At 37.7% G+C, this 17,466-nt stretch overlaps 1 protein-coding gene across 2 annotated transcripts in view; it reads left to right on the plus strand.

The window, feature by feature from the left end:
• The first annotated feature begins 419 nt into the window (after positions 1-419).
• Positions 420-17,466, plus strand: part of CFAP69 (cilia and flagella associated protein 69) — an 80,248-nt gene continuing 63,201 nt past the window's right edge. Inside the window, exons 1-5 of one of the 2 annotated variants that reach the window (XM_007504988.3) lie at positions 420-856; positions 8,834-8,896; positions 11,487-11,552; positions 14,419-14,528; positions 16,871-16,947. In XM_007504988.3, coding sequence (XP_007505050.2) covers positions 584-856; positions 8,834-8,896; positions 11,487-11,552; positions 14,419-14,528; positions 16,871-16,947 — 589 coding nt within the window. In that variant the 5' untranslated portion in view covers positions 420-583. The remainder of the gene's footprint in view (positions 857-8,833; positions 8,897-11,486; positions 11,553-14,418; positions 14,529-16,870; positions 16,948-17,466) is intronic. The other variant, XM_001377927.5, reaches the window with a different exon arrangement.

A 17,466-nucleotide genomic window follows, 5' to 3' on the forward strand; every position in this document is an offset into this window, starting at 1 on the left:
GGGAAAGGGCTCAAATTCTGGAGTTGGAGGTTCTGGATTCAAATTCTATCTGTTATCCTTGGACAAGTGATTCCTACGTCTCTTAGGCCAACGTTTTCTTTCCCCTCTCCATAAAACGCGAGGTAGGGGGCAACTTCTTCCAGCTCCACCTTCCCAATAATATCTCTAGATCTAGCCCACACATGCCCGAGTCACGCATGCGCAATGAGGCAATGTCCTCTGCGTCTCCCGGCCGCGCGTGCGCAGTGAGCGCAGGGCTTGTGCGTCACTCCCCAATCCCTCCATCCCACCTCAAATCAACCCCCGTAGCTGCACATGCGCGGAGACCACCATACGTGTGTTCCTCTCAGGGCTCGCCCTCAGTAGCTCACACACTCCAATAAATGCGCCGGATTAGTGCTTTGGGTCCCTAGAGCTTCCGTAGGAGCCTCGCTTCTCCTAGGTCCCACCCCTTCCTTCCCCACCCCTTAGCAACGCGCGCGGCTTGTGTTGGCAACGCCGGGTGCCCACGCCTCAGCAGTTTGTAGGTGGACTGTGAGTGCGGCGGCGGAGGCCACTCTATGGAGAAGCCCCTGCTGCCACAATGGCTGCGGCCCGCCTCTCGTCCCCCGGAGGCGTATTGACCTCGGCCATGTCATCCACGCCTTCTACCCAGCCCAGTAGGGAATCGAGGGCCACGAGCCGGTCCCAGAAATCCAACCTGGGCATTGTCACGCCGGACCGCCTCACGCCCTCCCGTACCCCGGACACCAGCAGCGTCGGCCGACCCAAGTCCAGCGCCAGCATGGTCAGCAGCCGTCACATCCCCTTGGTCAGGCTCAAGGCAGTCACCGACACGGACTTGGGGTTAGCCCAGGTGAGGCTGGGTCGGGGGCTACGGGAGAAGCTACGCGACATAAACACCGATCATCTTCGTTGTTATTGTAGCTTCCATTTTGGTCCTGAACTATCCAGGAAATCACTCTCCTTTTACAGATTTAAAGAATAGGCTGAAATGAAAAGATGCGTGCACCTACATACAGGTAGTAAGAGTCTCGAGCTGGATCTGAACCCAGATCTTCATCCTTGCCAGTCAGCACATGGTCCACTAAGCACCACGTAGTTGTGAGTAGAAGCACTTACCTCTAAGTGCTTCACAGACGACCCTTGCCAGCTGGGAAGCCTATGGCACCTTTTTCACAATCATGATTCAAAGGAGCAAAACTGTTAATTTCCGAACTTTTAAAATTATTATTATTTATTTAAAACCTTACCTTTTGCCTGAGAATCAATACTACTAACAGGTTCCAAGGCTGAAGAGTGGCAAAGGCTAAGCAATGGGAGTTAAGTGACTTGCCCAGGGTCTCACAGCTAGGAAGCTCTGAGGTCAGATTTGAACCCTAAATCTGCCATCTATAGGCTTGGCTCCAAATCCACTGTACTGCCTAGCTGCCCCTAGGTCATAACTTTTTTGTGTGTCATAGCCCTCCCCCTTCCTACCACCTTGGCATCTTAGTGAAGTCTATGAACTCTTCTCAGAACACAGTTGTGTTGTCTACATTCATTATTAAGGGAAATGCAACATTTCAATTACATAAATTAAAAGTGTAAGAGTTTTTTACTTTCTAAGTTCACAGACTCTGTGAAATCATCCACGAAGCCCCCTTTTCAAGGGTTCTGTGGGCCCCAAGTTAATAATGCTTGAAACAGAAGCTAAGTATTGGGTTTGCATGTCTTGGCTGAAAATCTAAGTCTGTGGCATATAATCAGTGTGAAGAGCAAGGCAAAAACCTCTCTTAGCTTCAATTCCTCATTTGAAAATGAGGATAATAATAGCACCTGTCTCATGAAATAATAAAGCACTATACAAGCTTCTACTACTATTAACCTTTCTGTTTAGCTTAAAACTAAATTATACGCAAGAGTGGCAAGGAAACTCCTTACTGGGAGTTACTTTCATTGATGAAATCACAGACAATTCCCGAGATCTTAGAAAAATGCAACCTAATTTCTGTAGTTAACTGCTTTTGCATAAGGAGGGCAAAGAGAATAGATTCCATCCAAATAGACCATGATTACACGCTTCAGATCTTTTGAGAGGATCCAGTAGGGTTGGAATCTTTACCTGGGTGCTGCTGCTAATTTGGTTCCTTGTTTCCCTTCCTGGTTTGCAAGTTGATGAAAAAGAAAAGCAAACTAGCTAGGAAAAAAACAGGGTGGGGATTGAATTCTTCCTAAGTCTTAAACTTGAAACTGCTCTAAGGCAAAGAAGAGAATAGAAACAATAAAAGTAGTAGGGGACCACTAATCTGCTGAAAATCACTTTACAGGGGAAAAGCTGACCCGAATAGGTAGAACTCTTCTGTAGGATAGTTGGGTTACATTGAACCTTTACATACAGACCACTGTTTTGAAATGTTCTTTATCCACTGATCTTCCTCCAACTAAACCTTTGACTGCTAGAAGATAGGGATCTGATAAATATCATTAAAACCCTGGAGAGTTTGCATCTTTTAATCTTTTCTGACAAGCCTCTTCTTTTGATTCTTAAAACTCAGGTAATTGCTTCAAATTAATATGTGAGAGTAATTCTACTTTAGAACCCTCCATTATCACTGATTCATACTTTTTTCCCCCTGAAAGGGCATGCCTCTCAATTTCTCAGTATCCTTGTCATATATCCCCAAATCCTAAATTCTTTGGGGGATCCATGCCCTGCATCCTCACCCTGGCACTATGGAGTTACTATGAAAACTCCCAGTGAGGTTTCTTCAGTCTCAAGATGCGTCAGGAGCTCCATATTCTATCTCCTCATCATGAAGCCCCAGAGAGAGTTGAAGGTAGACTAGGGACATCCTTCTTCTTTAGAGACAGGTTTACTGTATGCCACAGAGCAATCAGGAATTTACCCAGTAGCCTATACTTTTTTTTTTTACATGTGGAGGAGTCATCATCATGGGAATTTGGCCTAGATTGTACAGATACCCCAACCCAATGGGGATAGAAGCTTTGATGGCACAGAATTTTCCATTCCCAATGCAGTAGGGAATCTGTGCTCCTTCGTCATACTAGGCAGGGGGTTTGGGGACTGGCCTGCCTTGGCCAAAGCTGTAAAGCAAATTACTTTGGTCATTGATCACTCATCTTCACTCCTTCTGCAGAAGGGAAAGCAAAAGATAATTGCAGGAAGATGGTAATATTTAAATAGGAAATACTCCAGCTTGTTACTGATCAGGTGAAGAGAGACTGATGAGAAGCCAGAGAGATAACTTTTTTTGGTTGGGTTATCTTCCTACCATCTTCAGATCATACCACATAGACTCTCCAATCTGCTCTGCTTATGCTCCTGTCCATTCCTGATTCTGAGGAGTTATCTGAGATTCTGTGCTACAGAGGCAGTCTTCTGGCATAATTTGGGTGCTGAAATTAGAGCAATTTATGAGATACCTGAGAGCATTCCATATTACTCCAAAGTGTAAGTGATTTTGACAGAACAGTCCCTGGAGTGGGGTTTATATTTGGATACTTAAACCTTTCCATTCAGTGAATTCCTTGTGCTGGGTTGGTAGTCAGCCCAGTTACTAGAAATTTGATTTTTGGTTACAAGTCCTTTTATGTAATCCTCAAATACTGCTTCTGTTAATGCTATCCTTATTTAATTCTATTTGTCAGATCTGCAGTTGAGAGAAATGGTTTGCCTCAGTTTCCTCATCTGAAAAATGGGATTAATCACCACACCTACCTCATACGATTGTTTTAGGGATCAAATGAGATTATAATTGTAAAGTGTTTACCACATAGTAAGCACTATATAAATATTATTATTATCATCTATGTTACAATCCTATAGTTCCATGTCATCAGAAGCCTGCCCTGAGTTAGGGCAGTTAGGGCAAGACTTCCAAAGTCTTGGTTGCAAGTTGCCAAGGTTGGTGAACGTGAGCATACATGAGTCTGAGACAGTTCAAAAACAGGTATTGCTCATGTTTGCCATCTTGTTGCTGGTCTTCTCCCTTACTACCTGGCAGTGTGCATTTTGTGAGCTTTTAGATAAAATCTTTATCTTTTTTTTTTATCTCTTTACTTTCTGTCTTAGAATCCATAATTAAGGGAGCAGCTAGTTGGCTCAGTGAATTGAGAGCCAGGCCTAGAAATGGGAAGTCCTGACTTCAAATGTGGCCATGGTTACTTCCCTGCTGTGTGATATAAGTCCCATTGCCTAGCCTTGGAACCAATACATAGTATTCATTCTTAGATTAAAGGTAAAGATTAAAAAAAAAGAGTCAGTAATTTAACTGTGGGTTCCAAGGCAGAAGAGCAATAAGGGCTAGGCAATTAAGTGACTTGCCTAGGGTCACACAGATAGTAATTGTCTGAGGCCAAATGGAATGCATGACCTCCCATCTCTAGGTTTAACTCTCTATCCATTGAGCCACCTACCTGTTCCCAAAAGTATTTTTCAAAAAAAGTGAAATCCTAAGAATATGGAAACTTGTATGCTATCCTTTGTTATATCACAACTAATAATTAATGGAAATAAATTATGCCTGAGCTTCTTTTACTACCTATTAAAATTATTATTATGCCTACAGCCTAGGTGGTGTGATGATTTATAAGTTAAAGTTCCTCAAAATATCTTATGTGATATATTGGGATTCTGACAAAATGTCATGGTCATACAAAGGTAATAAATAAGATGACAAATTTCAAATCTAATAAGTAATAAAAGATGAAATAAAACTGAGAATATGAGAACCACCAAAGAGACTAACAAGAATATTATAGAGGAGCAATTTTTTCTGAGTTGGAATAGGTGTCCACGATGTCCCTTCCTGTTCAGAAATTGTAAAAGATTTTATTCTGTGAAAGATAGATTAACTGGTATAATGAGAACCATTGGGAAGGACAAGAATAGAAAGATAAGAATAGAGGTGTGAAACACTTTTAAACTAAAGAAATTTTATTTAAAGAGAGTATGGATTATGAATGACACTATCTTTAAAGCTAAATATAGAATATAATTTACCAAGAAATAACACTTCTGCAGTGTCAATTTCCCAAACTCCTCATTTAGCAATTTTCAAAAATGTAGTTCAGGGGGCAGCTGGGTAGCTCAGTGGATTGAGAGCCAGACCTAGAGGTGGGGAGTCCTAGGTTCAAATCTGGCCTCAGACACTTCCCAGCTGTGTGACCCTGGACAAGTCACTTGACACCAATTGAATAGCCCTTACCACTCTTCTGCCTTAGAACCAATACCCAGTATTGATTCCAAGATGGAAGGTAAGGGGAAAGAGAAAGAAAGAAAGAAAGAAAGAAAGAAAGAAAGAAAGAAAGAAAGAAAGAAAGAAAGAAAGAAAGAAAGAAAGAAAGAAAGAAAGAAAGAAAGAAAGAAAGAAAGAAAGAAAGAAAGAAAGAAAGAAAGAAAGAAAGAAAGAAAGAAAGAAAGAAAGAAGGGAGAGAGGGAGGGAGGGAGGGAGGAAGGAAGGAAGGAAGGAAGGAAGGAAGGAAGGAAGGAAGGAAGGAAGGAAGGAAGGAAGGAAGGAAGGAAGGAAGGAAGGAAGGAAGGAAGGAAGGAAGGAAGGAAGGAAGGAAGGAAGGAAGGAAGGAAAGACGAGGAATGAAGAAGACGAGGAAGGAAGAGAGGAATCTGCATAAAATGAATGTTGTCTTATAAAGTGAGTACAATTTGATTAAAAAACAAAACTATCGGGGCAGTTGGGTGGCTCAGAGGATTGAGAGCCAGGCCTAGAGATGAGAGGTCCTGGGTTCAAATCTGACCTCAGACACTTCCCAGCTGTGTGACTCTGAGCAAGTCACTTGACCCCCATTGCCTAGCCCTTACCACTCTTCTGCCTTGGAGCAAATACACAGTATTGACTCCAAGACAGAAGGTAAGGGTTTAAAAAAAAATGTAGTTCAGGAATTCCTTGAGGCCCCTGAAACCCTTTCAGAGAGTTTGCCAGGTTAAAAACTATTTTCATAAGAGCACTAAGACATTTTAATTTCTTATATAGCAATAGATATTACCCAAAAAACAAAAGCTCTTTGAGAATAAGGAGTCTTTTTAAAAATTTTAAGAGTGTAAAAGGTGGGGCACAGCTAGATGGCTCAGTGGATCAAGAGCCAGAATTTAGAAATTGGAGGTACTAGGTTCAAATGTGGCCTTAGATATTTCCCCATTTCCTGTCCCTTACCTGGTCTTCTATCTTGAAACTGTGCAGAGAGAAAAGAACTAATTTGTCCTTCTTACATTGGGATTCCATTAGAGAAGGAAAACCTGTTTAGGAGTTCAGAATAACATCTCAAGGACATTTTGTTATTGCCATAGGTCCAATCGGTTGAGAGATCTCTTAGTTTAAAAAAAAGCAAACCATTATACTATCCTGCCTCCTTATCTCCTCTGACCTTTAGAAGTCAGAAGAGTCCCTCCTGAAGACACAGCTACCCCTTCATAACCTCCCCCCTGCCTAGTGGAACTAATGATAGGACTCATACTGCAGGGGGTTTGGGACTCATACTGCAGGGGGTTTGGGGGGTACTCATGCTGTGTAACTTTCTGCTTTCTGATTTGGTAGTCTTTCACACCTAGATTGTACATTTGGCCCCAGACCATGGGTATCGAATAGAGTGGGTAGGGGTTGGCATCAGGAATCTATAAAATGTTTTTGTCTGCACCCATGCATTGGGAACCACCATAAGGGCGTGACCCCTTCTCATGAGAAAAATTAAACCTTGCCTCTGTTCACTTCAGCAGTCTCTATTTCTTTAAGCCCTCTGTCTCATCCAAAATCAATACACATTATTGATTCTAAGATGGAAGGTAAGGGTTGGGGGAGGGGGGGAGGGTGTTAAGTGTAAAAGTGCCCTTAACACCAAAAGGTTTGAAAACTACAGGTCTAGGTAAGCATATCATATTTTCTCTATATCCCTTTCAGGCACCCTGCATATCTGTACATACTGCTGAGGGCTCAAGGAAATTGGAACTTCATTTAGGATAGTAGGAAGTCAGTGTCCTGGGATGAGAGTTGCTTCCCAGACCAGATCATCTGTAGGCCCTCTGTCTGATACATCATACTCTTGATGTATCATTTTCCCATCATTTTCCATTAATTGGGGTAAAACAGGAAAGATGACGTGGAGAAGCCAATTCTCACCAGCCAAGGATAGCTCCTTGGTAGTTCAGACCTGTCCTCAGTTTCTTCCAAACCAAATACTCAGCCAATAAACATTTATCTTTAAACATTTACTATATGCTAGGCACAGAAGCATATACTAACCACTCAGCATATCCCATAGAAGATAGGATATGCCTCCCCAAGACCATTGCTAGGTCCAGGACACACACACAAGTCACTCTAGAAAAGAGAGATCAGAGAACCAATCACTATAAGAGTGAGACTTCTACATGAATAAGACTCTAAAATTATATCCCTTTAACTTACCCATCCATAATCTTTTCCAAAGGTTAAACTAGTGAAATAATAACACTTGCTGACTCTTTAGAGCTAATCATCTCAGTGACCCTAAACCTAACTTGAACCTAAAGTTAACTCAATAATAAAACCAACTTTAGTGTTTATTTTAAAGTTACAAAATTATTAAGTTGTCTAAATTGCATTCCTCACACTAAGGTACTTACTGATATTTTTTTTTAAATCTAAAACCTTTGGAAGTAGGACAAAGATGAGATAAATGTGAAACTGACTGAGGATATATCAGTATTACACAGACACATGACAGGGCAGGTAGGTGGCTAAGTGGAGAGCCAGGCTTGGAGATGGAAAGACCTGGATTCAAATATGGTTTCAGATAGCTCCTACCTATGTGATCCTGCAAGTCACTTAACCCCAGTTGCCTAGCGCTACCACTATTCTGTCTTAGAACTGATACTTAGTATTGATTCTAAGCCAGAAGACAATAGTTTAAAAAAAAATACACAAGAGAATCAGCAGGAAATATAACTGCAATTCCTAACCTGACCAAGCCTAAAGTCTTGGTCATGAAAATTAACCCCTTCTGGTAGAACAGGGATAGAGCACCCAGCCTGGAGTCAGGAAGAACTGAGTTCAAACTCAGCCACAGACGCTTACTGATGTGTGACACTGGGCAAGTCTCTTAACCCTGTTTGCCTGTTTCCTCATCTGTCAAATGAACACAGGAGAAAGAAAGAGCACTCTAGTAGATTTATCATGAAAATCTCAAATGTGGTCATGGAGAGTTAGACATGCCTGCAAGGAATGAATGACTAACTTCCTCAGATGCTTCCCACCTCTGGCTATTCAATCTCTTCAGCTGATCTGCCTCATTAGTATTTGCATCTTTGTTCAGTATTCCTAACCCCTGCCTTCATTTGAACTGCTTAGTTTGTTCCTTCCTCTTTCCATCAAACTGGGGAAGGTTCTATCATCACTTGCATTCCAAAAGATAAATCTTTGTACTCTATAGCAGAGAGACAGAGAGACAGAGACAGAAGCAGAGAATAGAGTTAATGATATAAATTTTTAAGACTTTTGAAAAAATCAGATACTTTGACTAAGGAGTTTTTGACTCCATAATACAATTAACCTACAGATTGTATTATGGCAGCTTTTCATCCTCTTACACTGTCTCTTAGGTATGAAACACATTTTGTAAATTACTCTAAACAACAAATATTTATTGAATATTGACATGTGGAGTATTATGTTATATGTTTCATGAAAGATAAAAAAGTCTTGTCTTTAAGGAACTTATAAGAGATTTTTATAGCAAGAACAAGTCTTTCTAGTGAAATTAAAACCTCTAAAATGATCTGCTGATAAATGGCACTTCATAATTTATAACTGTAGCAAACTAAGAGAGGTATTTTTTGCAGGGTGTGCAGTTCAAGACCATGGATCTTAATGGCATCATTAAACTGCTTGAAGAAGGCGGCAAAGTAAGTATTCCCAAGCAAAATTTCATCACATTAGAAAATGTTGTGGTACAGAGGGTTATGTTGTATTTTACCAAACATAACTCAAATTTCTCCCTTTTTATTTAAAGGAGAAGAATTTTATCCTAAATTCAAAGACCCTTTAAATGTGTTATATGCAAATTCAGTTAGATGCTAAATGAAGGAGGAATGGGATAGGGTGGAGAATCAGTTTAGAGTGGGGAGAGGCAGTGACTTCTATTTTGTGAGATGGAGAAAGTTAAAGCACACTCATGTGTAAAGAATCAGATTTTAAAGGGAAAACCTGCTCCCAGGAAGAGTTTGCTGCCCAAAGATAAAGAGTAAGTGTTAAGCAAATGAGTCATTTTAGATTTTTCTGCTCCTGAATCATGATATGTTAGCAGAAGAATTATTTTGTATGATCCTATATTAGTAAGTTTCATGGAAACAAAATTATTTCAGGCATAAGAATTGTTAATTCCTGACTCAAAACTGAGGAACCTGGATCAACGCATAAGAAAAAAGACAGAGGAGTTAGGACTCCCCTGACTCAAACCAGAGGGGTCAAGGTCTAATTAAGACCTCAAAATAAATAATCCAGAAGAGTCAAAGTCTATAAAATGCAGCTTTAATTGGACAGGACTAAGGATGTGTACATCATAATTTTGCAGGTATTGTCCTATCAGATTGCCCAACACCTGTTTTCAGCAGAGGGTCTTTTAAGCTAAAAACTATAAAGAGGAGAGGGGGAGCACACAGAGCATAGTAAATGACATTATGGGATTAAGTACAATAATTGGTTTTCAGAATTGAGGCTTGAGGGCCAACATGATTGGCTAGAAGTTTGTGATTGGGTGCTAGCAACAACCCCCCTTTTTCCCACAGGATTTAAGACTAGTTCTTTGTTGGAGTTCAGAAATAACATAATGGCCTAGACTCTTGGACAGAGAACCAGACATCCTTGAAGGATACTTTGGTAGTCAAAGATGACAGGCCCAACAACTTTTCTTTCACATGAAGTCCTCAAGGTTAGCAAAATTCCTTGGGGCAGGAGAGCTGCCTATCATAGACCAGCTGAAGTCTGAACTAAGTTCAGAAACAAAGAATCATGACTTAAGCAATCATAGGAAGCCAGCAAGAGCACAACATTGATCCTCCACTCAGGCCTATGGTTGGTCAGGCTATAAAGCCTCTTCTAAAAATGGGAATTCTGTGGGAGAGTGGCAGGATTCATTTCCACAGAATCAATCCTACATCTTGTGGCCATATTTTAGAATCATCTCATACACTGGGCATAGTCTGTTTTAAAAGAGTGGTCAGCCTCTCAGTGAAAAACAATTTAGATGTAAGTAGGCCATTTTTGCTACAATTCATGCACAACCTGAAATAACTGAAAAAATCCAGAAGTAGAAATTAAAACCATGGGTATTAACATTTTTTTTAGTATTTAAATTAAAGCAGAGAAACAGTCATTTACTAAGATAACATCAGAGATTTATATTAAGGGGAGGAAGACCCTTAATGCTCTGGAGGGAAGGTCTCATGGGGCCAAAATGATTTGCCTAGTGAGGAAGCAGTAGTACTTACCGAGGAAATTGAGCTGATTCACATGTTACTATAATACTAAAAGTTAAGTTATATATATATGAAAGCTGAAAGTTAAATTAAAAATTCTATGTATGTTAAATAATGTTTTCTATGAGAAAATAAACTATATTACATTATAATCATAGTCTATAGTTTTATAATCAGACCAAATCTTTCTCTTTTTGTTGTGCTTTGTTTTGAGTGATTTTAGCAAACAAATTATCATGAAATTTAATGGAAAAAACTTTTAAAATAAAATCATTACTAAAAATGTCATTTAATGACTATTTACTTAGTTGTCAACCTTAAACTCTATAAACTTTAAAGCATTATGTAAATGAGCTTTATTACTACTAGCCTTAATCTTAGTATTTAAATAGTGCAGCATTTTCAAATTCAAAGAAATATGCCTACAGAAAAAAATAAAATAAAGGCTGGATACATTTGAACAGTAGTAGTTTAATTCCAAGTTCCTTCCAGAGAGAAATCATCCAGTTTCTTTTCTGAATACTATTAAAAATGATGGTCTAATTGTAGTTCCCCTATTTCAGAGATATTTTGATAGTTCAACCAGCCACTTTCTAGTAAAATGGAAGATATGGAGGGGGGGGGAATAATAATTTCTCAGAGATGGTATTAGGAAAAGAGAACAAAGATATGTTCAGTAAAACTATACTGCAAACTGCTTCACATTAAGTTTTAGGGTCCAGAAATTCTAAGTGCGCTTTATGGATAGAGGCTTACATTTTTAATGTAATATTGTTTTAATATGTTAAATTTAGTTATATTTCTTTTTAGCATGGTTTCTTTCACTGATTTCATAAAAGAATGTGAGTAGTTATTTCAAGCCTACAATGTGATGAAGTTGGTAAAAAGCATTTTGTTTTATAGCACTGTATATTTGACACAATTATGTCTAAGGGACTGTATAGTTTTTTAATTGTAAGTAACAAAGAACATTTCAAATACCAAGCACAAAAATATTACAACTTATTATTTGTTATAGGGTGATTTTGAAGAAAAGCAACTACAATCTATTAGGATGATGGTGCAGTGTTATCAGAATGGATTTGTATCCTTTACAAATTAATTGTGGATTTCCTTATCCAAAGATGGATCGATGATAATCAGAAAATAATTATGTACTTTTACAAATGTTTTCATTTTTTGTTCCCTGAATAAAGAGCATAAATTAAAGAAACTGCAGTACATTTAAAGCAAGTCTTATCAGTTTCCATAGAATCAAAACAATCTTCTTTGTCATATAATCAGTCATTTGTTAAGCACCTACTATGTGCTAAAAAACAGTACTATATAAGAATTGGAGATAAGCAAAAAAGGCAAAAAACAGTCCCTACTTTCAAGTAGGTCACAATCCAATGGAGGAAACAACATGCAAACAACTCTATGGAAAAGATAAATACAAGATAAATTGGAGATAATCAACCCAGGGAAGGCATTAATATCGTGCAGGATCAGGAAAGGCTTCTTGCAGAAAATGAAATTTTAGCTGAGACTTGAAATAAACCAGAGATGCCAAGAGGGAGAGATGAGCAGGAAGAGAGTTTCGGGCATGGGGGAACAATGAAAATGCCCCATATTGGGAGATGGAGCATCATATGTGAGGAACATCAAGGAGGCCAGTGTCTCTTTATGATTTCCTAACTCACTGAGTATGTAGAAAGAAAGTAAGGTGTAAGATGATTAGAAAGGTAGGAGGGGGACAGACTCTGAAGGACTTTGAACTCCAAGAGGAGTATGTGATCCTAGAGATGCATAGGAAGTCACTGGAGTTTATCCAATAGAGAGTTGATGTGGCTAGCCTTTGATTTAGGAAGATCAATTTAATAGCTGATTGGAAAATGGGCTGGAGTAAAGAGAGAATTGAGTCTGGGTGGCCAAACAATTGGCCATTGCTGTAATCCAGGTGTGCCTGCACTAAGACCATGGCAGCGTCAGAGGGAGAGAGGAGGGGTCTGTATAAGAGATGTAATGAAGGTAAAATTGACAGGACTTGGTAATGGATGAGGGTGAAGAGAGAGTGAAGAGTATAGGATGGCACTAGCTATTCAACTGGGGAATTTAAGGTTCTAGGCAGCTCCACTTTATAATGAGGAAGGGAAATCAGAAGACCTGAATTCTAGTTCATTCTTTGCCACCAGCTAGTTATATAATATTTGACAAATACCCTCCTCAGTGGGTCTGTTTTCTTCTCTGTGAAATAATTGACCCAAGTAATTTCTAAACTTTCAGCTCTCAAAAAAAAAATAAATAAATAAAAATCAGTGATGCTTGTCTATATACAAGTACAATTTTTCTAATAAAACAATAGGCTTCTTTTAAATTCAAAGGGCACTTAACACTGCATATCTAGAACACTTTTAACTTGAAAAGGTAAAAGATTTTTCATCTGGCTCCAGCCTGCCTTTACAGGTTTATTATCATATTCCTCTCCTTCATGTATTCCTGCTGTTTATTCCTTTTCCTGCTCCTTGGTTGTTCCCCATGCATGGAGTACACTGCCTCTTCCCTTCTTAGCTAACTTCAAGACTCAGCTATAGAAGCCCTTCCTGATCCCCCCAGATGTACTCTCCTCCTCAAATTATCTTGTGCATAGTTACACACGTTTGTATTATATCAGCAGAATGTAAACTTCGCAACAGCAGGACTTGTTTTTTGTTTTATCTTCATATCTCTAATGCCTAGTATGTATGTGCTTAATAAATGTTTGTTAGGGGCAGCTGAGTTGCTCAGTGGATAGAGGCCTGGAGATGGGAGGCACTAGATTCAAATCTGGCATTAGACACTTCCTAGCTGTATCATCCTAGACAGGTATCTTAACCATTACCTAGCCCTTACTGCGCTTCTGCCTTGGAACCTATACCTAGTATTGATTCTAAGACAGAATGTTAAGGGCTTAAAAAAAAAAACAAATGCTTGTTAGGTGAATGAATGAATGAAAAAAGTGCGACATCACAATTAATTTAAGCCTTGACTATAAGGTAGTCATCTAAATTAATTTTAATAAACTAAATATATTTTTAAAGATAATTAGGACTTGGGACCTATGTTGCTTTGTTTCCTAATCTTGCTGTGTGTGTGTGTGTGTGTGATAGAGAGAGAGAGAGAGAGAGAGAGAGAGAGAGAGAGAGAGAGAGAGAGAGAGAGAGAGAGAAAGGTGGGGTAGGGAGAAAGAAAAAGAGAGAGAATATTAGGAAATAATTCAGATGAGCCCCTGAATTAGCTTTGTTTAAAAAAACAAAACAAAACCTTTTATTACTTTCACATAAATACCTCATTGAACCCAAAGGCCTGATATCACCCTTAAAATCATCTAGGTAGCTTGAAGGGCGACCTTTCTGCAGATTAGGCCTGTCTCTGAATGTTACAGGTGACTCCTAAGGTCAGGAATGTTCTGCCATTATAGGTGTTCACCATTTCTTGAAGATATTAGGAAAGAGGTTCATACATCTGTTGAAAGAGGTTCATACATCAGGGTTGAACCAATAACTTCTGAGGTCTCTTCTACATGTGATTCTTTGAAAAATTAAATTAGCAAAGCAGTAGGCAATAATTTAGCTGTATATCTGGGTTCAGGTGCAGAAATGAACAATTCCTAAATGAATAAGAAATTTGAAACAAAATTATGTAACATGTAAATATAAGTATATATTTTCATTTCCTCTTATTCAGTTCCACAAGCCTATTATGTGCCAGGCACTGTACTGTGTCAAGCACTGGGAATGCAAAAGCAAAATGACAACAGCTCCTACTCACCAGAAGAGTGCATTCTCTCACCAAGGATGACTATCTAAAAGAATCATGTAGAATGCTTAAAGACTTCTTATCTTCTTTCTGATTCAACAAAAGGGCTCTTAGAACAAGAAGAGCTGTCATTCTTTTAAAAAGTGTATTTTCTTAATGAAAAATATTAAAAGCCTCTCAGAGATTTGGCCCACATATTTAAAATCATGAGTCTGTGTTCAAAACTGATTAAGAATCAGCCGGCTTATTTGGACATCGTATGCGACATTCTGAAACTATGCCGGTAAGTTCCTTTTCCTGAGTTTTGTTTCACCTCTGCACTATATTTTATCACATCTTATTTTTTACTGTGACAAATAGATCACACATCATGGTGCTTGGGTGAAGTAAGAAGCAGCTTTCTACAACACTGAGAGAGCTTTAATTGATCCCCTGATTCCAATAGCTGGGATTCTCAGGGGCAGTCAGTCAGTTACCTGTGGTCGATTGGTCTGAGACTTCCAACACCAAGGGATTTAACCATAAGTATTGTTAAGTGTGTTTTCTTGTTATCATTGGCTCTCAGGTGAGGTATAAACTTTAGATGAAGTCAAGGAACCATAATATCTTTAGAGAATTTTTGTGGGATGACATTTTATTGGTGAGATTTAATACGTAATTTTAAGGATAGTATTTTAGAAGAGTGTCTTTTTTCTCCCGGTTTAGGAAAAAAAACATTTAATTCAGGAATTTAATAACATTTTTGATATTTTAAATTTTGTTTTACTATATAGTCATAATTCTCATTATGACAAGAATGATAATTTATATAATCCTTTTTGCATCTTTCAAAGTAAAATTAATTTGGCATGTATCTTGAAAGATGCGAGTAGAATGATATTGAATTTAACATGTTTATTTTTTCTTGTTAACAATTAAGACTCCCTAGCTGAAAGAATAATTTCCTTCACTGATGTCTCAATAGAAAATTAGGAACAATTGTGCTTCCTTGCTGCCACACTGTGGCAAAAAAAAGCATATGTTTAAAAAAAGTCATTCTCATTTATATACAATACAGTATAAAATAATCTTGAAGTTAGAATAAATCTTTAAATATTCATTTAGAATCAGAAATGTAGATTCACTTCACTATTTGATGGTTATTCTAAAACTTCATGCAATCTGTACATATAATACTTTTTTTGCTATAATTAAGAAAGTAACGAGTCCCATATTTGAAAAATGAAGACATATTTGGCATGGCTCCTTCAAGAAATTTACAGTCTGGCCGAGGATTGTGCAACAAAATAATTTATTATTTATTTCATTGAATCTTCTCCATTTTAAAACCATTGAAATTTGTGAGGATGTTCAAGTTTTGGAAAACATGTTTTTCCATACTAATGTTAATGACATCAACCCAATAAATGAATATAACTGATGCTTTTGGATTTCACTTTCCCCATTCTTAGTATAAATCTTCTGCTCACTTTTATCTTCTTTCTTTTATTTAATTTTTGCTGATATGTGGCATTTATCCCCATTCAAATTGTTCTCTTTCAGGTCATATTCCATTTTTTAAACATTTTACTTTTGACTCTGAAGCAGTCAGGTTTTCCCACTTTAACCAAAGGGGTGATTGATACTGATTTTTTTTTTCACTTTTTCTGTTTGGTTGCAAACTATTTCATTCCAAGTCTGTTTTGTAATTTAGTTTTCCATTTTAAAGAAAGATGAAAAGTTCGGACAAGATGTTCCTTGTGCTTTTTATGTGTTTAATTAAATATAAACATTAGAAACTTCTCAAATAATAAATGCTTATAAATACATCATAAAATATGCAGGATTCTCCTTTTCTTGGTTAATACATATTATTTACTTTTCTTAGCTTATATGCCATAAATGTTGTTAGTTTTTTATATTTTTGTTTCTCTAATAGCCCTATTAAGTAGTATGTTACAGTCCATATTTTTAACTATAGCCTAATATGTTTTTTCTAATTCTTCTAAAACTCAAAACTGAACTGTTTTCAGACTCATATGCTAAGAATTTTATATATATGGCTAATGCCATGTGATTTTCATAATTGATATGTTTATTAACTCCAAGTTACAAAAGATAATTCATCCATCCATTATAGAGATGAAAATCTGTCCAGCTGATAAAGGAAAGGACATTGACCTTTAAAGAACAAACAAGGCATTGACCCATTAACCCAAAGTTTACAATACTCTGAGGAAAAAGCTCTTGATGAGCTCCTAAATCCTAGATAATCCAGAATTTATGGTTCCATATCAGATAACCCAAGGTCTCCCTGACCTTGTAGAATTACAGTAACAGTCCTTTTTAACAGATTAATTTTACCTAAGCATATTTGACAGTTAAGTAAAAGGCTTTCTTTTCCATTCTGTGCCTTCCATTCATATATGGTTATTTTTTTTAATAGTCCTACAATAAAGTATGGCCTAACTCCAGTTTATGGGGTTATATAATTGTTTTCAAAATTTCAGTGCCAAAGAATAACATGCTGAACCCATTCCCTATTGACTAAAAAAGGAAATACTTTTTACCTCCTCCTTGTAAATATTCCTAGAGTCAAGATATAGATTAAAAACTTGCTATGACAGTCTCCATTTTATATTTCAGTTTACCATTTTTGAAAAAAAAAACATCAGATGAAGTCACCTATGCAAAAGAAATCTCAGGGGCAGTTCCACTCCTAGGTAAGTCTACGTTTCTTTAAGGTTGTACTGTGCAATCAATGGAACTAAACTTTTTTTTTTAAAATAGCTGATCTTTTTTAATTAAACTATATTGTATTTCCAAATTGGATACTCTTAATGTTGGCAATGTAACTTAAGATATAATGTAGGAACACACCAGTTACTATCAAAGAGAAAAGAAATAGAATGGATCTTGGCTTCTCTATGGCTTTTAATGCAACCTCATAGGATCTCTTTGGCCATTTAGAAGAACACGGCTGTACTTCCAAGTAGTTGGGCAAAATAACCTGCTTGAAAGTTGAACTTTGATAGTAATGAGCAAAAGCTTTGATATCAGTTTACCAAAGGCATGAGGCATGAGGCCCTTTTTTTTTTAATTCAGTGTCATTATTAATGACCCAGACTATAGACTCAAGAATAGAAGTTTAGAGTTTGTGAGAAGTTAGAAAGATTCCAAATAGTATTAGGAAATTAGAATAATAGTCACACACTAAGAATGAAGTAGGAAGCTAAGATAGT

This window comes from Monodelphis domestica, chromosome 5, assembly GCF_027887165.1.
Source record: "Monodelphis domestica isolate mMonDom1 chromosome 5, mMonDom1.pri, whole genome shotgun sequence".
Classification (NCBI taxonomy): domain Eukaryota; kingdom Metazoa; phylum Chordata; class Mammalia; order Didelphimorphia; family Didelphidae; genus Monodelphis; species Monodelphis domestica.